This window comes from Hydractinia symbiolongicarpus, chromosome 9 (genome assembly GCF_029227915.1).
Source record: "Hydractinia symbiolongicarpus strain clone_291-10 chromosome 9, HSymV2.1, whole genome shotgun sequence".
Taxonomy (NCBI): domain Eukaryota; kingdom Metazoa; phylum Cnidaria; class Hydrozoa; order Anthoathecata; family Hydractiniidae; genus Hydractinia; species Hydractinia symbiolongicarpus.
The window spans coordinates 11,743,811-11,767,832 of NC_079883.1; the positions used below are offsets into that span (position 1 = coordinate 11,743,811).

At 40.4% G+C, this 24,022-nt stretch overlaps 2 protein-coding genes and 16 non-coding genes across 18 annotated transcripts; 14 read left to right on the forward strand and 4 right to left on the reverse strand.

The window, feature by feature from the left end:
• Positions 1–1,128: 1,128 nt before the first annotated feature.
• Positions 1,129–1,201, forward strand: Trnar-acg (transfer RNA arginine (anticodon ACG)). Its single transcript has one exon. It is a non-coding gene; the product is annotated as a tRNA-Arg (tRNA).
• A 322-nt stretch (positions 1,202–1,523) lies between these two features.
• Positions 1,524–1,715, forward strand: LOC130661386 (U2 spliceosomal RNA). The gene has a single exon (XR_008988578.1). It is a non-coding gene; the product is annotated as a U2 spliceosomal RNA (small nuclear RNA).
• Positions 1,716–1,900: 185 nt separating this feature from the next.
• LOC130660338 (U1 spliceosomal RNA) lies at positions 1,901–2,065 on the forward strand. Its single transcript, XR_008987538.1, has one exon. It is a non-coding gene; the product is annotated as a U1 spliceosomal RNA (small nuclear RNA).
• Positions 2,066–2,393: 328 nt separating this feature from the next.
• LOC130658387 (5S ribosomal RNA) lies at positions 2,394–2,512 on the reverse strand. The gene has a single exon (XR_008985602.1). It is a non-coding gene; the product is annotated as a 5S ribosomal RNA (ribosomal RNA).
• A 482-nt stretch (positions 2,513–2,994) lies between these two features.
• LOC130657497 (histone H2B, gonadal-like) lies at positions 2,995–3,967 on the forward strand. The gene has a single exon (XM_057460490.1). It carries the CDS (start codon positions 3,374–3,376, stop codon positions 3,776–3,778), a length of 405 nt encoding a protein of 134 aa, XP_057316473.1. The 5' UTR covers positions 2,995–3,373; the 3' UTR covers positions 3,779–3,967.
• A 3,012-nt stretch (positions 3,968–6,979) lies between these two features.
• On the forward strand, positions 6,980–7,052 carry Trnar-acg (transfer RNA arginine (anticodon ACG)). Its single transcript has one exon. It is a non-coding gene; the product is annotated as a tRNA-Arg (tRNA).
• A 322-nt stretch (positions 7,053–7,374) lies between these two features.
• Positions 7,375–7,566, forward strand: LOC130661387 (U2 spliceosomal RNA). Its single transcript, XR_008988579.1, has one exon. It is a non-coding gene; the product is annotated as a U2 spliceosomal RNA (small nuclear RNA).
• A 185-nt stretch (positions 7,567–7,751) lies between these two features.
• On the forward strand, positions 7,752–7,916 carry LOC130660339 (U1 spliceosomal RNA). The gene has a single exon (XR_008987539.1). It is a non-coding gene; the product is annotated as a U1 spliceosomal RNA (small nuclear RNA).
• A 328-nt stretch (positions 7,917–8,244) lies between these two features.
• LOC130658389 (5S ribosomal RNA) lies at positions 8,245–8,363 on the reverse strand. The gene has a single exon (XR_008985604.1). It is a non-coding gene; the product is annotated as a 5S ribosomal RNA (ribosomal RNA).
• A 4,468-nt stretch (positions 8,364–12,831) lies between these two features.
• Positions 12,832–12,904, forward strand: Trnar-acg (transfer RNA arginine (anticodon ACG)). The gene has a single exon. It is a non-coding gene; the product is annotated as a tRNA-Arg (tRNA).
• Positions 12,905–13,226: 322 nt separating this feature from the next.
• On the forward strand, positions 13,227–13,418 carry LOC130661388 (U2 spliceosomal RNA). The gene has a single exon (XR_008988580.1). It is a non-coding gene; the product is annotated as a U2 spliceosomal RNA (small nuclear RNA).
• Positions 13,419–13,603: 185 nt separating this feature from the next.
• Positions 13,604–13,768, forward strand: LOC130660340 (U1 spliceosomal RNA). The gene has a single exon (XR_008987540.1). It is a non-coding gene; the product is annotated as a U1 spliceosomal RNA (small nuclear RNA).
• A 328-nt stretch (positions 13,769–14,096) lies between these two features.
• On the reverse strand, positions 14,097–14,215 carry LOC130658390 (5S ribosomal RNA). Its single transcript, XR_008985605.1, has one exon. It is a non-coding gene; the product is annotated as a 5S ribosomal RNA (ribosomal RNA).
• An 841-nt stretch (positions 14,216–15,056) lies between these two features.
• Positions 15,057–15,671, forward strand: LOC130657649 (histone H2B, gonadal-like). Its single transcript, XM_057460654.1, has one exon. The coding sequence runs from the start codon at positions 15,078–15,080 to the stop codon at positions 15,480–15,482; it is 405 nt and encodes a 134-aa protein (XP_057316637.1). The 5' UTR covers positions 15,057–15,077; the 3' UTR covers positions 15,483–15,671.
• Positions 15,672–18,683: 3,012 nt separating this feature from the next.
• On the forward strand, positions 18,684–18,756 carry Trnar-acg (transfer RNA arginine (anticodon ACG)). Its single transcript has one exon. It is a non-coding gene; the product is annotated as a tRNA-Arg (tRNA).
• A 322-nt stretch (positions 18,757–19,078) lies between these two features.
• LOC130661389 (U2 spliceosomal RNA) lies at positions 19,079–19,270 on the forward strand. The gene has a single exon (XR_008988582.1). It is a non-coding gene; the product is annotated as a U2 spliceosomal RNA (small nuclear RNA).
• A 185-nt stretch (positions 19,271–19,455) lies between these two features.
• Positions 19,456–19,620, forward strand: LOC130660341 (U1 spliceosomal RNA). The gene has a single exon (XR_008987541.1). It is a non-coding gene; the product is annotated as a U1 spliceosomal RNA (small nuclear RNA).
• A 328-nt stretch (positions 19,621–19,948) lies between these two features.
• On the reverse strand, positions 19,949–20,067 carry LOC130658391 (5S ribosomal RNA). The gene has a single exon (XR_008985607.1). It is a non-coding gene; the product is annotated as a 5S ribosomal RNA (ribosomal RNA).
• Positions 20,068–24,022: the final 3,955 nt, after the last annotated feature.

The following is a 24,022-nucleotide window of genomic DNA, read 5'->3' on the forward strand; positions in this document are numbered from 1 at the left end:
TTTTTTTGCGGTCTTCTTTGCTGCCTTTTTGGGAGTCTTTTTGACCTTCTTTGCTGCAGGTTTTTTAGCAACAGGCTTCTTTGTGGGTTTCTTAGCTGCTGGTTTCTTAGCCGAGGCTTTCTTTGTGGCAGGCTTCTTTGCTGCTTTCTTTGGCGTGCTCTTCTTTGCTGGCTTCTTTTTTGGTGTACTTTTCTTTGCAGTAGGCTTCTTTGCCGTTGGCTTTTTTGCTGCGGCCTTTTTCTTAGGTTTTTCTTTTTTTACCTGACCTAGCTTGAATGATCCAGAAGCACCAGTGCCTTTAGTTTGAATCAAATCGCCTGATGTTACTCCTCGTTTAAGAGCCATTTTCAGATGATGATCTGAGTTTTCAGCAACTTTGTAATTTGCATGAATATATTTTGTAATAGCTTGGCGAGATGAACCACCGCGTTCCTTTAGGGTAGCGATAGCAGCCTTGATCATGTCCACATATTTAGGGTGATCAGCTGTCTTCTTTGCAGCAGGTTTCTTCTTGGGTGCGATTTTCTTTGGAGAAGCTGCTTCACTCATTTTTAATGTTTTCTTACAACAATCCAACGATAAACGATGCTTGTTATCACAGTAGAAGTATACTAAACATTACCGTGTAAATGAGATATAATTTAAGACGGTGCGAAGTATGCGGACGTAAAAGTACCACTCCCGGGAATTGATTTGGCGCGAAAACAGAAATGTGTGTTTCTGTACATCGTATAATGTCCGTTTTGGGTGCCGCGACTATGCGAAAGCATGTTAATTTTTATTTGTAGTACGACGCAATAGTCTGCAAGAGAAGCTGCTGGAGTTTGAGGTCTTCAGCATTACATCTAGTCTGTTAATTTGGGCTTCTTCCGCGCTCGTGTTAGGATTTTCATAAAGCGTTCTTTGGTTTGCGTTGCGTATGTCGGCCTACATCATCGACACGGCCTGTTTCCGGCTATTAGGAGCAATTCATATATTGGGCACTGCGTTTCGACTTTTTTATTAGACCACAGTAAAAAAATTCACTCACAGAAGTCCCTTTCTTTCATGGCTACAAACACGAAGAATTCTGTCGTAAGTAAAACGAATGCGCAAGCCAAAATGACGATGGGGCGAAGTCATAAGCATGGCCCTGTGGCCCAATGGATAAGGCATCTGACTACGAATCAGGGGATTCCAGGTTCGACTCCTGGCAGGGTCGCACTGTCGCATTTCGGCTGCATGGTCTACTGTGTAACGCGCGCGCACGTTCTGGCGTAATGCGTTGATAAACGGAATGTACGCAGACATATTGGAAAGTAATATCACGCACTTAGTATCGTCGCCTTTGTTAGCATTCATGTAAGTTACCATCCACTCGCTACAGTCGCTCTCCATCCTACGGCTAAATCAACAGCCGTGATTTTTACTATGTCGCCGTCCATCCGTACGCGGTGACAGTTGTAAGCTTTACAGTAACGTGACATGCTCCACAAGCAGTTACGGTGTGTGGACGATGCCTATCATGGCAACGCTTGTTCTTTATCGCTTCTCGGCCTAATGGCTAAGATCAAGTGTAGTATCTGTTCTTATCAGTTTAATATCTGGTAGGCCATTCTCTGAATGGTCAGTATATTAATCTGATTTTTGGCCTTGGGTCATGGAGGTGGATTCATTCACGCCGTGACCACGGGTTGCCTTGGTGTTGCACTATTACCGATGGCGGCCCACATAAGCAATAAAAGAATAATAGCAGTCCTCTTTCCGACGGCACTCTGCATAGTCTACGGCGGGAACAAAACGCGTACACTGGGGGAGAATACAGCCTATGCCCCGCGACACGGCAGTTTATAACACACTCAAGCCACAAGCATTAACAAACTTTGAAGGGTACCCTCATGCTACGGTGCAGTTCCAACTCATACTTACCTGACGGGGAAGTAAAGACTGATCAATGAGGGTTTTCTTCCAGAGTGAGGCTCTTGCATTGCACTACGCTTGGGCTGACCTCTGCGATTACTGCAAACGTCAGTAACTCGACCGTACAATTTCTGGTAGTGGGGGCCTGCGTCCGCGCTCGCCCCCTCCTTAAGTCAAAATGAATGAGCTTAGAAAAGTTGCGCGGCCAAATGTCGGTGGTGACTTAAACGCTAAGGTAAAACCTCGCTTGGCTGTTACGAAACGTGATTGCGATATAAGTCCTCGGAAGGCGGCGGAATTTTATTTTATTTGCCATTCCGTCAGGGTTATTGGATGATCGGCAATAGATCGAGTTTGTATGCATTTGAAAGCTCTTTTTTCTCGTACTATCACCTAAAAATGTCGTAGGAAAATGTCATAGGAAACACTTTCAACAACCGCCACGTTCCTTAATTGTTATAACAAGAAATATATCACAGCAAATGAAAATGAAAAGCCTACGACACCGGGAGTTCCCAGGCGGTCCCCCATCCAAGTACTATCCCGGCCCGACGATGCTTAACTTCCGTGATCAGACGAGAACGGGTGTGTTCATCGTGGTATGGCCGTAGACATTAGTAGGTGCAAATACGTGCAATTTATTTTGACGTTGTGATCAAATTTTTTTATTTAATTTCTTTGAGTTACTTAGGACAAGGCGTATGCATGGATTATCTATTAGACTTTAAGGTTATAGTTTTGTGAAAAAAACAATGTTTTTTTAAAGATGTGTGGCTATAAAAATAGCCGTTGTTTTCTGAGTGTAGCGGTTTACTTCTTCTGTCCTTTGTCGTTCTTCTTTGGGAGTAAGACAGCTTGAATGTTTGGCAAAACACCACCAGCTGCAATGGTTACACCGCTCAAAAGTTTGTTTAATTCTTCATCATTACGAACAGCCAATTGTAAATGTCTTGGAATAATCCTAGCTTTTTTGTTGTCTCTTGCTGCGTTACCAGCCAACTCCAATATCTCAGCAGATAAATATTCCAAGACGGCTGCTAAGTAAACTGGTGCTCCAGATCCAATTCGGTTAGCATAGTGCCCTCTACGAAGGAATCTATGCACTCTACCGACTGGAAATTGAAGTCCAGCTCTTGAGGATCTTGTCTTGGCTTTAGCCTTAGCTTTTCCACCTTTTCCACGTCCAGACATAACTGCGATTTGATTTGTAAGTTAATACAAAAACGTACGAATATTTAACGTAAGTGTTAACGAAATAAACTTTACTCGTTTTTTCATCATAAAAATAGGATCGAAATCATGTTTTTTTAACCAATCATAATTAAGTATTAAACAAAAGATTTTTTTTTAACCAATTAAATTGCGTATCGGCGTTTTCGGATCGAATTCGATCCGATTTTTTTACTTATAAACAAAAAGTTTTGACTTGCAGTTTAATGCTTATTTACAAGTTAAGTAGCAAAAATTGTTAACCATGTCTGACGCAGCAGCTAAAGGAGGAAAACAGGCACCTAAAGTAGCCAAGAAAGGTGAAAAAAGAGCCGGCAAAAAAGGAGGAAAGATTGGTGGAACTGGTGAAAAGAAACGCAAGAGAAAGAGAAAGGAAAGTTATGCTATTTACATCTACAATGTTTTGAAACAAGTTCACCCAGATGTCGGAGTTTCAAGCAAAGCTATGAGCATCATGAACTCATTTGTCAACGACATCTTTGAGCGCATTGCTTCCGAAGCTTCGCGTTTGGCTCTTCAAAACAAAAAGTCGACCATCTCTTCTCGTGAAATTCAAACCGCAGTACGTCTTCTCTTGCCTGGAGAACTTGCAAAACACGCAGTCAGTGAAGGAACAAAAGCCGTCACAAAATACACAAGCAGCAAGTAAACCAACGTCTACCAAACACAAACGGTCTTTTTTAAGACCACACATCTTTAAAAAAACATTTACTTGGCGTCACTACAAGTTAACCGAAGTTAATAAAACTTCTAAATAATGTGCTTAAGAACACTAGCCTACATTTAAAATACTTCCCCATGTGTGTGTGGATTAGCTTCACTTTTCATACGTATTATTAGCTGTACTTGCAGAAAAGACAAGTACATTGATCCATGTTATTGCTTACATTTAACTTAACCCAGCTTTTCACGGAAACACTCCCAGGCAAATTAACCCTACAAAGTATTTCTAAATTTTTTTTGTGTCATATATGACATAGTATCGTATAGCAATAAATGTAACTGTGACAAGACTTTACACATTGTGTAATTTGGAAGCGTGCACAAAGTAATGTTTTAAAAGATTTGTGGCTATAAAAATAGCCGTTTTTGTTGAGCAATGACAACGCTTAACCTCCGAATCCGTAAAGAGTTCTTCCTTGACGTTTTAAGGCATAAACAACATCCATAGCGGTAACGGTCTTGCGTTTAGCGTGCTCTGTGTAGGTTACAGCATCACGAATAACATTCTCTAAGAAAACCTTCAGTACACCTCTGGTTTCCTCATAGATAAGGCCAGAGATACGTTTGACACCACCTCGTCGAGCAAGACGCCGAATAGCAGGTTTTGTGATTCCCTGAATGTTATCACGAAGAATTTTTCGGTGACGTTTAGCACCTCCTTTTCCCAATCCTTTACCTCCTTTTCCGCGTCCAGACATATTGATATAGTTGCGTACAGAACGAGTACAAAAACAACGTTTGAGTTAACAGAATTCAGACAGCTTTAAAAAGAGGCCATAAAATTACCTACTGCTCGTGGAAACACCCTAATTAACCAATAGAGTTGCGTCATTACAAAATGTTCCGAACATTTTGTACATTTTTTTAAGTAAAACTGTAGTTTTTTTAAAAATTCGTGGTCTTAATGTTTCAGTAAGGCAATAAATTTGGCATCGTTGGAATTCGCCAAACCTTCTGCTACTTACTAAAAAAAAAAAAAGTCAAAAGCTTTTGTGTATCAGAAGATACAGCCGTTTTCCCGTAGCCAAAAAACACAGATTTTATAAAAATGTTAAAGTAATGAGCGTAATGTCATTATGCAGCCAATCAGAAATTACTTTCTTAGCACCAATCAAATGGTTTGTTTTGAACCTTAGCTGTCAATCAATATGAGAAATAAAACTTTGGCGCGATAGTGCATTTTAGACCGTCTTGTGTATCCGTACTACATCGACTTCTTAAAATATGGCTCGTACAAAGCAAACTGCACGTAAATCTACTGGAGGAAAGGCTCCACGAAAACAACTCGCCACTAAAGCTGCGAGGAAAAGCGCACCAGCTACTGGAGGAGTGAAAAAACCACATCGTTACAGACCTGGTACAGTTGCTCTCAGAGAAATCAGAAGATACCAGAAGTCAACCGAGCTCTTGATCCGCAAGTTGCCTTTCCAGCGTCTTGTGCGAGAAATTGCTCAGGACTTCAAAACAGATCTGCGATTCCAGAGCACAGCCGTTATGGCTCTGCAAGAGGCTTCTGAAGCGTACCTTGTTGGCTTGTTCGAGGATACTAACTTGTGTGCCATTCACGCAAAACGAGTTACAATCATGCCTAAAGACATCCAGTTGGCAAGAAGAATTCGTGGGGAACGTGCCTAAGCATCTTACCAAACAAAAAACGGCTATTTTTATAGCCACACATCCATAAAAAATATTACGGCTAGCTTTTTATATCAAACTTTGTCCTGCTTTCTGTTTAAATTTTATGCTACATAAAAATTTTATGCTACATAAAGTTTGACAATGTTAAAAATATGAAGGGCAAGAAAAGTAAAAGCAAGAAAATAAGAAATTTAAAAACGAAAATACTTAAACTTAGGGAATCTAATCTTAAATTTACTCTTTTTTAACTGTTTAAGTGACTTAAACAAGTTTAACTTTGTACCAAGATAATGTTTTTTTGTAAATGTGTGGCTATAAAAATAGCCGTTTGTTAATGTAATAGCCAGATACACACAAATTATTTTTTTGCGGTCTTCTTTGCTGCCTTTTTGGGAGTCTTTTTGACCTTCTTTGCTGCAGGTTTTTTAGCAACAGGCTTCTTTGTGGGTTTCTTAGCTGCTGGTTTCTTAGCCGAGGCTTTCTTTGTGGCAGGCTTCTTTGCTGCTTTCTTTGGCGTGCTCTTCTTTGCTGGCTTCTTTTTTGGTGTACTTTTCTTTGCAGTAGGCTTCTTTGCCGTTGGCTTTTTTGCTGCGGCCTTTTTCTTAGGTTTTTCTTTTTTTACCTGACCTAGCTTGAATGATCCAGAAGCACCAGTGCCTTTAGTTTGAATCAAATCGCCTGATGTTACTCCTCGTTTAAGAGCCATTTTCAGATGATGATCTGAGTTTTCAGCAACTTTGTAATTTGCATGAATATATTTTGTAATAGCTTGGCGAGATGAACCACCGCGTTCCTTTAGGGTAGCGATAGCAGCCTTGATCATGTCCACATATTTAGGGTGATCAGCTGTCTTCTTTGCAGCAGGTTTCTTCTTGGGTGCGATTTTCTTTGGAGAAGCTGCTTCACTCATTTTTAATGTTTTCTTACAACAATCCAACGATAAACGATGCTTGTTATCACAGTAGAAGTATACTAAACATTACCGTGTAAATGAGATATAATTTAAGACGGTGCGAAGTATGCGGACGTAAAAGTACCACTCCCGGGAATTGATTTGGCGCGAAAACAGAAATGTGTGTTTCTGTACATCGTATAATGTCCGTTTTGGGTGCCGCGACTATGCGAAAGCATGTTAATTTTTATTTGTAGTACGACGCAATAGTCTGCAAGAGAAGCTGCTGGAGTTTGAGGTCTTCAGCATTACATCTAGTCTGTTAATTTGGGCTTCTTCCGCGCTCGTGTTAGGATTTTCATAAAGCGTTCTTTGGTTTGCGTTGCGTATGTCGGCCTACATCATCGACACGGCCTGTTTCCGGCTATTAGGAGCAATTCATATATTGGGCACTGCGTTTCGACTTTTTTATTAGACCACAGTAAAAAAATTCACTCACAGAAGTCCCTTTCTTTCATGGCTACAAACACGAAGAATTCTGTCGTAAGTAAAACGAATGCGCAAGCCAAAATGACGATAGGGCGAAGTCATAAGCATGGCCCTGTGGCCCAATGGATAAGGCATCTGACTACGAATCAGGGGATTCCAGGTTCGACTCCTGGCAGGGTCGCACTGTCGCATTTCGGCTGCATGGTCTACTGTGTAACGCGCGCGCACGTTCTGGCGTAATGCGTTGATAAACGGAATGTACGCAGACATATTGGAAAGTAATATCACGCACTTAGTATCGTCGCCTTTGTTAGCATTCATGTAAGTTACCATCCACTCGCTACAGTCGCTCTCCATCCTACGGCTAAATCAACAGCCGTGATTTTTACTATGTCGCCGTCCATCCGTACGCGGTGACAGTTGTAAGCTTTACAGTAACGTGACATGCTCCACAAGCAGTTACGGTGTGTGGACGATGCCTATCATGGCAACGCTTGTTCTTTATCGCTTCTCGGCCTAATGGCTAAGATCAAGTGTAGTATCTGTTCTTATCAGTTTAATATCTGGTAGGCCATTCTCTGAATGGTCAGTATATTAATCTGATTTTTGGCCTTGGGTCATGGAGGTGGATTCATTCACGCCGTGACCACGGGTTGCCTTGGTGTTGCACTATTACCGATGGCGGCCCACATAAGCAATAAAAGAATAATAGCAGTCCTCTTTCCGACGGCACTCTGCATAGTCTACGGCGGGAACAAAACGCGTACACTGGGGGAGAATACAGCCTATGCCCCGCGACACGGCAGTTTATAACACACTCAAGCCACAAGCATTAACAAACTTTGAAGGGTACCCTCATGCTACGGTGCAGTTCCAACTCATACTTACCTGACGGGGAAGTAAAGACTGATCAATGAGGGTTTTCTTCCAGAGTGAGGCTCTTGCATTGCACTACGCTTGGGCTGACCTCTGCGATTACTGCAAACGTCAGTAACTCGACCGTACAATTTCTGGTAGTGGGGGCCTGCGTCCGCGCTCGCCCCCTCCTTAAGTCAAAATGAATGAGCTTAGAAAAGTTGCGCGGCCAAATGTCGGTGGTGACTTAAACGCTAAGGTAAAACCTCGCTTGGCTGTTACGAAACGTGATTGCGATATAAGTCCTCGGAAGGCGGCGGAATTTTATTTTATTTGCCATTCCGTCAGGGTTATTGGATGATCGGCAATAGATCGAGTTTGTATGCATTTGAAAGCTCTTTTTTCTCGTACTATCACCTGAAAATGTCGTAGGAAAATGTCATAGGAAACACTTTCAACAACCGCCACGTTCCTTAATTGTTATAACAAGAAATATATCACAGCAAATGAAAATGAAAAGCCTACGACACCGGGAGTTCCCAGGCGGTCCCCCATCCAAGTACTATCCCGGCCCGACGATGCTTAACTTCCGTGATCAGACGAGAACGGGTGTGTTCATCGTGGTATGGCCGTAGACATTAGTAGGTGCAAATACGTGCAATTTATTTTGACGTTGTGATCAAATTTTTTTATTTAATTTCTTTGAGTTACTTAGGACAAGGCGTATGCATGGATTATCTATTAGACTTTAAGGTTATAGTTTTGTGAAAAAAACAATGTTTTTTTAAAGATGTGTGGCTATAAAAATAGCCGTTGTTTTCTGAGTGTAGCGGTTTACTTCTTCTGTCCTTTGTCGTTCTTCTTTGGGAGTAAGACAGCTTGAATGTTTGGCAAAACACCACCAGCTGCAATGGTTACACCGCTCAAAAGTTTGTTTAATTCTTCATCATTACGAACAGCCAATTGTAAATGTCTTGGAATAATCCTAGCTTTTTTGTTGTCTCTTGCTGCGTTACCAGCCAACTCCAATATCTCAGCAGATAAATATTCCAAGACGGCTGCTAAGTAAACTGGTGCTCCAGATCCAATTCGGTTAGCATAGTGCCCTCTACGAAGGAATCTATGCACTCTACCGACTGGAAATTGAAGTCCAGCTCTTGAGGATCTTGTCTTGGCTTTAGCCTTAGCTTTTCCACCTTTTCCACGTGCAGACATAACTGCGATTTGATTTGTAAGTTAATACAAAAACGTACGAATATTTAACGTAAGTGTTAACGAAATAAACTTTACTCGTTTTTTCATCATAAAAATAGGATCGAAATCATGTTTTTTTAACCAATCATAATTAAGTATTAAACAAAAGATTTTTTTTTTAACCAATTAAATTGCGTATCGGCGTTTTCGGATCGAATTCGATCCGATTTTTTTACTTATAAACAAAAAGTTTTGACTTGCAGTTTAATGCTTATTTACAAGTTAAGTAGCAAAAATTTTTAACCATGTCTGACGCAGCAGCTAAAGGAGGAAAACAGGCACCTAAAGTAGCCAAGAAAGGTGAAAAAAGAGCCGGCAAAAAAGGAGGAAAGATTGGTGGAACTGGTGAAAAGAAACGCAAGAGAAAGAGAAAGGAAAGTTATGCTATTTACATCTACAATGTTTTGAAACAAGTTCACCCAGATGTCGGAGTTTCAAGCAAAGCTATGAGCATCATGAACTCATTTGTCAACGACATCTTTGAGCGCATTGCTTCCGAAGCTTCGCGTTTGGCTCTTCAAAACAAAAAGTCGACCATCTCTTCTCGTGAAATTCAAACCGCAGTACGTCTTCTCTTGCCTGGAGAACTTGCAAAACACGCAGTCAGTGAAGGAACAAAAGCCGTCACAAAATACACAAGCAGCAAGTAAACCAACGTCTACCAAACACAAACGGTCTTTTTTAAGACCACACATCTTTAAAAAAACATTTACTTGGCGTCACTACAAGTTAACCGAAGTTAATAAAACTTCTAAATAATGTGCTTAAGAACACTAGCCTACATTTAAAATACTTCCCCATGTGTGTGTGGATTAGCTTCACTTTTCATACGTATTATTAGCTGTACTTGCAGAAAAGACAAGTACATTGATCCATGTTATTGCTTACATTTAACTTAACCCAGCTTTTCACGGAAACACTCCCAGGCAAATTAACCCTACAAAGTATTTCTAAATTTTTTTTGTGTCATATATGACATAGTATCGTATAGCAATAAATGTAACTGTGACAAGACTTTACACATTGTGTAATTTGGAAGCCTGCACAAAGTAATGTTTTAAAAGATTTGTGGCTATAAAAATAGCCGTTTTTGTTGAGCAATGACAACGCTTAACCTCCGAATCCGTAAAGAGTTCTTCCTTGACGTTTTAAGGCATAAACAACATCCATAGCGGTAACGGTCTTGCGTTTAGCGTGCTCTGTGTAGGTTACAGCATCACGAATAACATTCTCTAAGAAAACCTTCAGTACACCTCTGGTTTCCTCATAGATAAGGCCAGAGATACGTTTGACACCACCTCGTCGAGCAAGACGCCGAATAGCAGGTTTTGTGATTCCCTGAATGTTATCACGAAGAATTTTTCGGTGACGTTTAGCACCTCCTTTTCCCAATCCTTTACCTCCTTTTCCGCGTCCAGACATATTGATATAGTTGCGTACAGAACGAGTACAAAAACAACGTTTGAGTTAACAGAATTCAGACAGCTTTAAAAAGAGGCCATAAAATTACCTACTGCTCGTGGAAACACCCTAATTAACCAATAGAGTTGCGTCATTACAAAATGTTCCGAACATTTTGTACATTTTTTTAAGTAAAACTGTAGTTTTTTTAAAAATTCGTGGTCTTAATGTTTCAGTAAGGCAATAAATTTGGCATCGTTGGAATTCGCCAAACCTTCTGCTACTTACTAAAAAAAAAAAAAGTCAAAAGCTTTTGTGTATCAGAAGATACAGCCGTTTTCCCGTAGCCAAAAAACACAGATTTTATAAAAATGTTAAAGTAATGAGCGTAATGTCATTATGCAGCCAATCAGAAATTACTTTCTTAGCACCAATCAAATGGTTTGTTTTGAACCTTAGCTGTCAATCAATATGAGAAATAAAACTTTGGCGCGATAGTGCATTTTAGACCGTCTTGTGTATCCGTACTACATCGACTTCTTAAAATATGGCTCGTACAAAGCAAACTGCACGTAAATCTACTGGAGGAAAGGCTCCACGAAAACAACTCGCCACTAAAGCTGCGAGGAAAAGCGCACCAGCTACTGGAGGAGTGAAAAAACCACATCGTTACAGACCTGGTACAGTTGCTCTCAGAGAAATCAGAAGATACCAGAAGTCAACCGAGCTCTTGATCCGCAAGTTGCCTTTCCAGCGTCTTGTGCGAGAAATTGCTCAGGACTTCAAAACAGATCTGCGATTCCAGAGCACAGCCGTTATGGCTCTGCAAGAGGCTTCTGAAGCGTACCTTGTTGGCTTGTTCGAGGATACTAACTTGTGTGCCATTCACGCAAAACGAGTTACAATCATGCCTAAAGACATCCAGTTGGCAAGAAGAATTCGTGGGGAACGTGCCTAAGCATCTTACCAAACAAAAAACGGCTATTTTTATAGCCACACATCCATAAAAAATATTACGGCTAGCTTTTTATATCAAACTTTGTCCTGCTTTCTGTTTAAATTTTATGCTACATAAAAATTTTATGCTACATAAAGTTTGACAATGTTAAAAATATGAAGGGCAAGAAAAGTAAAAGCAAGAAAATAAGAAATTTAAAAACGAAAATACTTAAACTTAGGGAATCTAATCTTAAATTTACTCTTTTTTAACTGTTTAAGTGACTTAAACAAGTTTAACTTTGTACCAAGATAATGTTTTTTTGTAAATGTGTGGCTATAAAAATAGCCGTTTGTTAATGTAATAGCCAGATACACACAAATTATTTTTTTGCGGTCTTCTTTGCTGCCTTTTTGGGAGTCTTTTTGACCTTCTTTGCTGCAGGTTTTTCAGCAACAGGCTTCTTTGTGGGTTTCTTAGCTGCTGGTTTCTTAGCCGAGGCTTTCTTTGTGGCAGGCTTCTTTGCTGCTTTCTTTGGCGTGCTCTTCTTTGCTGGCTTCTTTTTTGGTGTACTTTTCTTTGCAGTAGGCTTCTTTGCCGTTGGCTTTTTTGCTGCGGCCTTTTTCTTAGGTTTTTCTTTTTTTACCTGACCTAGCTTGAATGATCCAGAAGCACCAGTGCCTTTAGTTTGAATCAAATCGCCTGATGTTACTCCTCGTTTAAGAGCCATTTTCAGATGATGATCTGAGTTTTCAGCAACTTTGTAATTTGCATGAATATATTTTGTAATAGCTTGGCGAGATGAACCACCGCGTTCCTTTAGGGTAGCGATAGCAGCCTTGATCATGTCCACATATTTAGGGTGATCAGCTGTCTTCTTTGCAGCAGGTTTCTTCTTGGGTGCGATTTTCTTTGGAGAAGCTGCTTCACTCATTTTTAATGTTTTCTTACAACAATCCAACGATAAACGATGCTTGTTATCACAGTAGAAGTATACTAAACATTACCGTGTAAATGAGATATAATTTAAGACGGTGCGAAGTATGCGGACGTAAAAGTACCACTCCCGGGAATTGATTTGGCGCGAAAACAGAAATGTGTGTTTCTGTACATCGTATAATGTCCGTTTTGGGTGCCGCGACTATGCGAAAGCATGTTAATTTTTATTTGTAGTACGACGCAATAGTCTGCAAGAGAAGCTGCTGGAGTTTGAGGTCTTCAGCATTACATCTAGTCTGTTAATTTGGGCTTCTTCCGCGCTCGTGTTAGGATTTTCATAAAGCGTTCTTTGGTTTGCGTTGCGTATGTCGGCCTACATCATCGACACGGCCTGTTTCCGGCTATTAGGAGCAATTCATATATTGGGCACTGCGTTTCGACTTTTTTATTAGACCACAGTAAAAAAATTCACTCACAGAAGTCCCTTTCTTTCATGGCTACAAACACGAAGAATTCTGTCGTAAGTAAAACGAATGCGCAAGCCAAAATGACGATGGGGCGAAGTCATAAGCATGGCCCTGTGGCCCAATGGATAAGGCATCTGACTACGAATCAGGGGATTCCAGGTTCGACTCCTGGCAGGGTCGCACTGTCGCATTTCGGCTGCATGGTCTACTGTGTAACGCGCGCGCACGTTCTGGCGTAATGCGTTGATAAACGGAATGTACGCAGACATATTGGAAAGTAATATCACGCACTTAGTATCGTCGCCTTTGTTAGCATTCATGTAAGTTACCATCCACTCGCTACAGTCGCTCTCCATCCTACGGCTAAATCAACAGCCGTGATTTTTACTATGTCGCCGTCCATCCGTACGCGGTGACAGTTGTAAGCTTTACAGTAACGTGACATGCTCCACAAGCAGTTACGGTGTGTGGACGATGCCTATCATGGCAACGCTTGTTCTTTATCGCTTCTCGGCCTAATGGCTAAGATCAAGTGTAGTATCTGTTCTTATCAGTTTAATATCTGGTAGGCCATTCTCTGAATGGTCAGTATATTAATCTGATTTTTGGCCTTGGGTCATGGAGGTGGATTCATTCACGCCGTGACCACGGGTTGCCTTGGTGTTGCACTATTACCGATGGCGGCCCACATAAGCAATAAAAGAATAATAGCAGTCCTCTTTCCGACGGCACTCTGCATAGTCTACGGCGGGAACAAAACGCGTACACTGGGGGAGAATACAGCCTATGCCCCGCGACACGGCAGTTTATAACACACTCAAGCCACAAGCATTAACAAACTTTGAAGGGTACCCTCATGCTACGGTGCAGTTCCAACTCATACTTACCTGACGGGGAAGTAAAGACTGATCAATGAGGGTTTTCTTCCAGAGTGAGGCTCTTGCATTGCACTACGCTTGGGCTGACCTCTGCGATTACTGCAAACGTCAGTAACTCGACCGTACAATTTCTGGTAGTGGGGGCCTGCGTCCGCGCTCGCCCCCTCCTTAAGTCAAAATGAATGAGCTTAGAAAAGTTGCGCGGCCAAATGTCGGTGGTGACTTAAACGCTAAGGTAAAACCTCGCTTGGCTGTTACGAAACGTGATTGCGATATAAGTCCTCGGAAGGCGGCGGAATTTTATTTTATTTGCCATTCCGTCAGGGTTATTGGATGATCGGCAATAGATCGAGTTTGTATGCATTTGAAAGCTCTTTTTTCTCGTACTATCACCTGAAAATGTCGTAGGAAAATGTCATAGGAAACACTTTCAACAACCGCCACGTTCCTTAATTGTTATAACAAGAAATATATCACAGCAAATGAAAATGAAAAGCCTACGACACCGGGAGTTCCCAGGCGGTCCCCCATCCAAGTACTATCCCGGCCCGACGATGCTTAACTTCCGTGATCAGACGAGAACGGGTGTGTTCATCGTGGTATGGCCGTAGACATTAGTAGGTGCAAATACGTGCAATTTATTTTGACGTTGTGATCAAATTTTTTTATTTAATTTCTTTGAGTTACTTAGGACAAGGCGTATGCATGGATTATCTATTAGACTTTAAGGTTATAGTTTTGTGAAAAAAACAATGTTTTTTTAAAGATGTGTGGCTATAAAAATAGCCGTTGTTTTCTGAGTGTAGCGGTTTACTTCTTCTGTCCTTTGTCGTTCTTCTTTGGGAGTAAGACAGCTTGAATGTTTGGCAAAACACCACCAGCTGCAATGGTTACACCGCTCAAAAGTTTGTTTAATTCTTCATCATTACGAACAGCCAATTGTAAATGTCTTGGAATAATCCTAGCTTTTTTGTTGTCTCTTGCTGCGTTACCAGCCAACTCCAATATCTCAGCAGATAAATATTCCAAGACGGCTGCTAAGTAAACTGGTGCTCCAGATCCAATTCGGTTAGCATAGTGCCCTCTACGAAGGAATCTATGCACTCTACCGACTGGAAATTGAAGTCCAGCTCTTGAGGATCTTGTCTTGGCTTTAGCCTTAGCTTTTCCACCTTTTCCACGTCCAGACATAACTGCGATTTGATTTGTAAGTTAATACAAAAACGTACGAATATTTAACGTAAGTGTTAACGAAATAAACTTTACTCGTTTTTTCATCATAAAAATAGGATCGAAATCATGTTTTTTTAACCAATCATAATTAAGTATTAAACAAAAGATTTTTTTTTTAACCAATTAAATTGCGTATCGGCGTTTTCGGATCGAATTCGATCCGATTTTTTTACTTATAAACAAAAAGTTTTGACTTGCAGTTTAATGCTTATTTACAAGTTAAGTAGCAAAAATTTTTAACCATGTCTGACGCAGCAGCTAAAGGAGGAAAACAGGCACCTAAAGTAGCCAAGAAAGGTGAAAAAAGAGCCGGCAAAAAAGGAGGAAAGATTGGTGGAACTGGTGAAAAGAAACGCAAGAGAAAGAGAAAGGAAAGTTATGCTATTTACATCTACAATGTTTTGAAACAAGTTCACCCAGATGTCGGAGTTTCAAGCAAAGCTATGAGCATCATGAACTCATTTGTCAACGACATCTTTGAGCGCATTGCTTCCGAAGCTTCGCGTTTGGCTCTTCAAAACAAAAAGTCGACCATCTCTTCTCGTGAAATTCAAACCGCAGTACGTCTTCTCTTGCCTGGAGAACTTGCAAAACACGCAGTCAGTGAAGGTACAAAAGCCGTCACAAAATACACAAGCAGCAAGTAAACCAACGTCTACCAAACACAAACGGTCTTTTTTAAGACCACACATCTTTAAAAAAACATTTACTTGGCGTCACTACAAGTTAACCGAAGTTAATAAAACTTCTAAATAATGTGCTTAAGAACACTAGCCTACATTTAAAATACTTCCCCATGTGTGTGTGGATTAGCTTCACTTTTCATACGTATTATTAGCTGTACTTGCAGAAAAGACAAGTACATTGATCCATGTTATTGCTTACATTTAACTTAACCCAGCTTTTCACGGAAACACTCCCAGGCAAATTAACCCTACAAAGTATTTCTAAATTTTTTTTGTGTCATATATGACATAGTATCGTATAGCAATAAATGTAACTGTGACAAGACTTTACACATTGTGTAATTTGGAAGCGTGCACAAAGTAATGTTTTAAAAGATTTGTGGCTATAAAAATAGCCGTTTTTGTTGAGCAATGACAACGCTTAACCTCCGAATCCGTAAAGAGTTCTTCCTTGACGTTTTAAGGCATAAACAACATCCATAGCGATAACGGTCTTGCGTTTAGCGTGCTCTGTGTAGGTTACAGCATCACGAATAACATTCTCTAAGAAAACCTTCAGTACACCTCTGGTTTCCTCATAGATAAGGCCAGAGATACGTTTGACACCACCTCGTCGAGCAAGACGCCGAATAGCAGGTTTTGTGATTCCCTGAATGTTATCACGAAGAATTTTTCGGTGACGTTTAGCACCTCCTTTTCCCAATCCTTTACCTCCTTTTCCGCGTCCAGACATATTGATATAGTTGCGTACAGAACGAGTACAAAAACAACGTTTGAGTTAACAGAATTCAGACAGCTTTAAAAAGAGGCCATAAAATTACCTACTGCTCGTGGAAACACCCTAATTAACCAATAGAGTTGCGTCATTACAAAATGTTCCGAACATTTTGTACATTTTTTTAAGTAAAACTGTAGTTTTTTTAAAAATTCGTGGTCTTAATGTTTCAGTAAGGCAATAAATTTGGCATCGTTGGAATTCGCCAAACCTTCTGCTACTTACTAAAAAAAAAAAAAGTCAAAAGCTTTTGTGTATCAGAAGATACAGCCGTTTTCCCGTAGCCAAAAAACACAGATTTTATAAAAATGTTAAAGTAATGAGCGTAATGTCATTATGCAGCCAATCAGAAATTACTTTCTTAGCACCAATCAAATGGTTTGTTTTGAACCTTAGCTGTCAATCAATATGAGAAATAAAACTTTGGCGCGATAGTGCATTTTAGACCGTCTTGTGTATCCGTACTACATCGACTTCTTAAAATATGGCTCGTACAAAGCAAACTGCACGTAAATCTACTGGAGGAAAGGCTCCACGAAAACAACTCGCCACTAAAGCTGCGAGGAAAAGCGCACCAGCTACTGGAGGAGTGAAAAAACCACATCGTTACAGACCTGGTACAGTTGCTCTCAGAGAAATCAGAAGATACCAGAAGTCAACCGAGCTCTTGATCCGCAAGTTGCCTTTCCAGCGTCTTGTGCGAGAAATTGCTCAGGACTTCAAAACAGATCTGCGATTCCAGAGCACAGCCGTTATGGCTCTGCAAGAGGCTTCTGAAGCGTACCTTGTTGGCTTGTTCGAGGATACTAACTTGTGTGCCATTCACGCAAAACGAGTTACAATCATGCCTAAAGACATCCAGTTGGCAAGAAGAATTCGTGGGGAACGTGCCTAAGCATCTTACCAAACAAAAAACGGCTATTTTTATAGCCACACATCCATAAAAAATATTACGGCTAGCTTTTTATATCAAACTTTGTCCTGCTTTCTGTTTAAATTTTATGCTACATAAAAATTTTATGCTACATAAAGTTTGACAATGTTAAAAATATGAAGGGCAAGAAAAGTAAAAGCAAGAAAATAAGAAATTTAAAAACGAAAATACTTAAACTTAGGGAATCTAATCTTAAATTTACTCTTTTTTAACTGTTTAAGTGACTTAAACAAGTTTAACTTTGTACCAAGATAATGTTTTTTTGTAAATGTGTGGCTATAAAAATAGCCGTTTGTTAATGTAATAGCCAGATACACACAAATTATTTTTTTGCGGTCTTCTTTGCTGCCTTTTTGGGAGTCTTTTTGACCTTCTTTGCTGCAGGTTTTTTAGCAACAGGCTTCTTTGTGGGTTTCTTAGCTGCTGGTTTCTTAGCCGAGGCTTTCTTTGTGGCAGGCTTCTTTGCTGCTTTCTTTGGCGTGCTCTTCTTTGCTGGCTTCTTTTTTGGTGTACTTTTCTTTGCAGTAGGCTTCTTTGCCGTTGGCTTTTTTGCTGCGGCCTTTTTCTTAGGTTTTTCTTTTTTTACCTGACCTAGCTTGAATGATCCAGAAGCACCAGTGCCTTTAGTTTGAATCAAATCGCCTGATGTTACTCCTCGTTTAAGAGCCATTTTCAGATGATGATCTGAGTTTTCAGCAACTTTGTAATTTGCATGAATATATTTTGTAATAGCTTGGCGAGATGAACCACCGCGTTCCTTTAGGGTAGCGATAGCAGCCTTGATCATGTCCACATATTTAGGGTGATCAGCTGTCTTCTTTGCAGCAGGTTTCTTCTTGGGTGCGATTTTCTTTGGAGAAGCTGCTTCACTCATTTTTAATGTTTTCTTACAACAATCCAACGATAAACGATGCTTGTTATCACAGTAGAAGTATACTAAACATTACCGTGTAAATGAGATATAATTTAAGACGGTGCGAAGTATGCGGACGTAAAAGTACCACTCCCGGGAATTGATTTGGCGCGAAAACAGAAATGTGTGTTTCTGTACATCGTATAATGTCCGTTTTGGGTGCCGCGACTATGCGAAAGCATGTTAATTTTTATTTGTAGTACGACGCAATAGTCTGCAAGAGAAGCTGCTGGAGTTTGATGTCTTCAGCATTACATCTAGTCTGTTAATTTGGGCTTCTTCCGCGCTCGTGTTAGGATTTTCATAAAGCGTTCTTTGGTTTGCGTTGCGTATGTCGGCCTACATCATCGACACGGCCTGTTTCCGGCTATTAGGAGCAATTCATATATTGGGCACTGCGTTTCGACTTTTTTATTAGACCACAGTAAAAAAATTCACTCACAGAAGTCCCTTTCTTTCATGGCTACAAACACGAAGAATTCTGTCGTAAGTAAAACGAATGCGCAAGCCAAAATGACGATGGGGCGAAGTCATAAGCATGGCCCTGTGGCCCAATGGATAAGGCATCTGACTACGAATCAGGGGATTCCAGGTTCGACTCCTGGCAGGGTCGCACTGTCGCATTTCGGCTGCATGGTCTACTGTGTAACGCGCGCGCACGTTCTGGCGTAATGCGTTGATAAACGGAATGTACGCAGACATATTGGAAAGTAATATCACGCACTTAGTATCGTCGCCTTTGTTAGCATTCATGTAAGTTACCATCCACTCGCTACAGTCGCTCTCCATCCTACGGCTAAATCAACAGCCGTGATTTTTACTATGTCGCCGTCCATCCGTACGCGGTGACAGTTGTAAGCTTTACAGTAACGTGACATGCTCCACAAGCAGTTACGGTGTGTGGACGATGCCTATCATGGCAACGCTTGTTCTTTATCGCTTCTCGGCCTAATGGCTAAGATCAAGTGTAGTATCTGTTCTTATCAGTTTAATATCTGGTAGGCCATTCTCTGAATGGTCAGTATATTAATCTGATTTTTGGCCTTGGGTCATGGAGGTGGATTCATTCACGCCGTGACCACGGGTTGCCTTGGTGTTGCACTATTACCGATGGCGGCCCACATAAGCAATAAAAGAATAATAGCAGTCCTCTTTCCGACGGCACTCTGCATAGTCTACGGCGGGAACAAAACGCGTACACTGGGGGAGAATACAGCCTATGCCCCGCGACACGGCAGTTTATAACACACTCAAGCCACAAGCATTAACAAACTTTGAAGGGTACCCTCATGCTACGGTGCAGTTCCAACTCATACTTACCTGACGGGGAAGTAAAGACTGATCAATGAGGGTTTTCTTCCAGAGTGAGGCTCTTGCATTGCACTACGCTTGGGCTGACCTCTGCGATTACTGCAAACGTCAGTAACTCGACCGTACAATTTCTGGTAGTGGGGGCCTGCGTCCGCGCTCGCCCCCTCCTTAAGTCAAAATGAATGAGCTTAGAAAAGTTGCGCGGCCAAATGTCGGTGGTGACTTAAACGCTAAGGTAAAACCTCGCTTGGCTGTTACGAAACGTGATTGCGATATAAGTCCTCGGAAGGCGGCGGAATTTTATTTTATTTGCCATTCCGTCAGGGTTATTGGATGATCGGCAATAGATCGAGTTTGTATGCATTTGAAAGCTCTTTTTTCTCGTACTATCACCTGAAAATGTCGTAGGAAAATGTCATAGGAAACACTTTCAACAACCGCCACGTTCCTTAATTGTTATAACAAGAAATATATCACAGCAAATGAAAATGAAAAGCCTACGACACCGGGAGTTCCCAGGCGGTCCCCCATCCAAGTACTATCCCGGCCCGACGATGCTTAACTTCCGTGATCAGACGAGAACGGGTGTGTTCATCGTGGTATGGCCGTAGACATTAGTAGGTGCAAATACGTGCAATTTATTTTGACGTTGTGATCAAATTTTTTTATTTAATTTCTTTGAGTTACTTAGGACAAGGCGTATGCATGGATTATCTATTAGACTTTAAGGTTATAGTTTTGTGAAAAAAACAATGTTTTTTTAAAGATGTGTGGCTATAAAAATAGCCGTTGTTTTCTGAGTGTAGCGGTTTACTTCTTCTGTCCTTTGTCGTTCTTCTTTGGGAGTAAGACAGCTTGAATGTTTGGCAAAACACCACCAGCTGCAATGGTTACACCGCTCAAAAGTTTGTTTAATTCTTCATCATTACGAACAGCCAATTGTAAATGTCTTGGAATAATCCTAGCTTTTTTGTTGTCTCTTGCTGCGTTACCAGCCAACTCCAATATCTCAGCAGATAAATATTCCAAGACGGCTGCTAAGTAAACTGGTGCTCCAGATCCAATTCGGTTAGCATAGTGCCCTCTACGAAGGAATCTATGCACTCTACCGACTGGAAATTGAAGTCCAGCTCTTGAGGATCTTGTCTTGGCTTTAGCCTTAGCTTTTCCACCTTTTCCACGTCCAGACATAACTGCGATTTGATTTGTAAGTTAATACAAAAACGTACGAATATTTAACGTAAGTGTTAACGAAATAAACTTTACTCGTTTTTTCATCATAAAAATAGGATCGAAATCATGTTTTTTTAACCAATCATAATTAAGTATTAAACAAAAGATTTTTTTTTTAACCAATTAAATTGCGTATCGGCGTTTTCGGATCGAATTCGATCCGATTTTTTTACTTATAAACAAAAAGTTTTGACTTGCAGTTTAATGCTTATTTACAAGTTAAGTAGCAAAAATTTTTAACCATGTCTGACGCAGCAGCTAAAGGAGGAAAACAGGCACCTAAAGTAGCCAAGAAAGGTGAAAAAAGAGCCGGCAAAAAAGGAGGAAAGATTGGTGGAACTGGTGAAAAGAAACGCAAGAGAAAGAGAAAGGAAAGTTATGCTATTTACATCTACAATGTTTTGAAACAAGTTCACCCAGATGTCGGAGTTTCAAGCAAAGCTATGAGCATCATGAACTCATTTGTCAACGACATCTTTGAGCGCATTGCTTCCGAAGCTTCGCGTTTGGCTCTTCAAAACAAAAAGTCGACCATCTCTTCTCGTGAAATTCAAACTGCAGTACGTCTTCTCTTGCCTGGAGAACTTGCAAAACACGCAGTCAGTGAAGGAACAAAAGCCGTCACAAAATACACAAGCAGCAAGTAAACCAACGTCTACCAAACACAAACGGTCTTTTTTAAGACCACACATCTTTAAAAAAACATTTACTTGGCGTCACTACAAGTTAACCGAAGTTAATAAAACTTCTAAATAATGTGCTTAAGAACACTAGCCTACATTTAAAATACTTCCCCATGTGTGTGTGGATTAGCTTCACTTTTCATACGTATTATTAGCTGTACTTGCAGAAAAGACAAGTACATTGATCCATGTTATTGCTTACATTTAACTTAACCCAGCTTTTCACGGAAACACTCCCAGGCAAATTAACCCTACAAAGTATTTCTAAATTTTTTTTGTGTCATATATGACATAGTATCGTATAGCAATAAATGTAACTGTGACAAGACTTTACACATTGTGTAATTTGGAAGCGTGCACAAAGTAATGTTTTAAAAGATTTGTGGCTATAAAAATAGCCGTTTTTGTTGAGCAATGACAACGCTTAACCTCCGAATCCGTAAAGAGTTCTTCCTTGACGTTTTAAGGCATAAACAACATCCATAGCGGTAACGGTCTTGCGTTTAGCGTGCTCTGTGTAGGTTACAGCATCACGAATAACATTCTCTAAGAAAACCTTCAGTACACCTCTGGTTTCCTCATAGATAAGGCCAGAGATACGTTTGACACCACCTCGTCGAGCAAGACGCCGAATAGCAGGTTTTGTGATTCCCTGAATGTTATCACGAAGAATTTTTCGGTGACGTTTAGCACCTCCTTTTCCCAATCCTTTACCTCCTTTTCCGCGTCCAGACATATTGATATAGTTGCGTACAGAACGAGTACAAAAACAACGTTTGAGTTAACAGAATTCAGACAGCTTTAAAAAGAGGCCATAAAATTACCTACTGCTCGTGGAAACACCCTAATTAACCAATAGAGTTGCGTCATTACAAAATGTTCCGAACATTTTGTACATTTTTTTAAGTAAAACTGTAGTTTTTTTAAAAATTCGTGGTCTTAATGTTTCAGTAAGGCAATAAATTTGGCATCGTTGGAATTCGCCAAACCTTCTGCTACTTACTAAAAAAAAAAAAAGTCAAAAGCTTTTGTGTATCAGAAGATACAGCCGTTTTCCCGTAGCCAAAAAACACAGATTTTATAAAAATGTTAAAGTAATGAGCGTAATGTCATTATGCAGCCAATCAGAAATTACTTTCTTAGCACCAATCAAATGGTTTGTTTTGAACCTTAGCTGTCAATCAATATGAGAAATAAAACTTTGGCGCGATAGTGCATTTTAGACCGTCTTGTGTATCCGTACTACATCGACTTCTTAAAATATGGCTCGTACAAAGCAAACTGCACGTAAATCTACTGGAGGAAAGGCTCCACGAAAACAACTCGCCACTAAAGCTGCGAGGAAAAGCGCACCAGCTACTGGAGGAGTGAAAAAACCACATCGTTACAGACCTGGTACAGTTGCTCTCAGAGAAATCAGAAGATACCAGAAGTCAACCGAGCTCTTGATCCGCAAGTTGCCTTTCCAGCGTCTTGTGCGAGAAATTGCTCAGGACTTCAAAACAGATCTGCGATTCCAGAGCACAGCCGTTATGGCTCTGCAAGAGGCTTCTGAAGCGTACCTTGTTGGCTTGTTCGAGGATACTAACTTGTGTGCCATTCACGCAAAACGAGTTACAATCATGCCTAAAGACATCCAGTTGGCAAGAAGAATTCGTGGGGAACGTGCCTAAGCATCTTACCAAACAAAAAACGGCTATTTTTATAGCCACACATCCATAAAAAATATTACGGCTAGCTTTTTATATCAAACTTTGTCCTGCTTTCTGTTTAAATTTTATGCTACATAAAAATTTTATGCTACATAAAGTTTGACAATGTTAAAAATATGAAGGGCAAGAAAAGTAAAAGCAAGAAAATAAGAAATTTAAAAACGAAAATACTTAAACTTAGGGAATCTAATCTTAAATTTACTCTTTTTTAACTGTTTAAGTGACTTAAACAAGTTTAACTTTGTACCAAGATAATGTTTTTTTGTAAATGTGTGGCTATAAAAATAGCCGTTTGTTAATGTAATAGCCAGATACACACAAATTATTTTTTTGCGGTCTTCTTTGCTGCCTTTTTGGGAGTCTTTTTGACCTTCTTTGCTGCAGGTTTTTTAGCAACAGGCTTCTTTGTGGGTTTCTTAGCTGCTGGTTTCTTAGCCGAGGCTTTCTTTGTGGCAGGCTTCTTTGCTGCTTTCTTTGGCGTGCTCTTCTTTGCTGGCTTCTTTTTTGGTGTACTTTTCTTTGCAGTAGGCTTCTTTGCCGTTGGCTTTTTTGCTGCGGCCTTTTTCTTAGGTTTTTCTTTTTTTACCTGACCTAGCTTGAATGATCCAGAAGCACCAGTGCCTTTAGTTTGAATCAAATCGCCTGATGTTACTCCTCGTTTAAGAGCCATTTTCAGATGATGATCTGAGTTTTCAGCAACTTTGTAATTTGCATGAATATATTTTGTAATAGCTTGGCGAGATGAACCACCGCGTTCCTTTAGGGTAGCGATAGCAGCCTTGATCATGTCCACATATTTAGGGTGATCAGCTGTCTTCTTTGCAGCAGGTTTCTTCTTGGGTGCGATTTTCTTTGGAGAAGCTGCTTCACTCATTTTTAATGTTTTCTTACAACAATCCAACGATAAACGATGCTTGTTATCACAGTAGAAGTATACTAA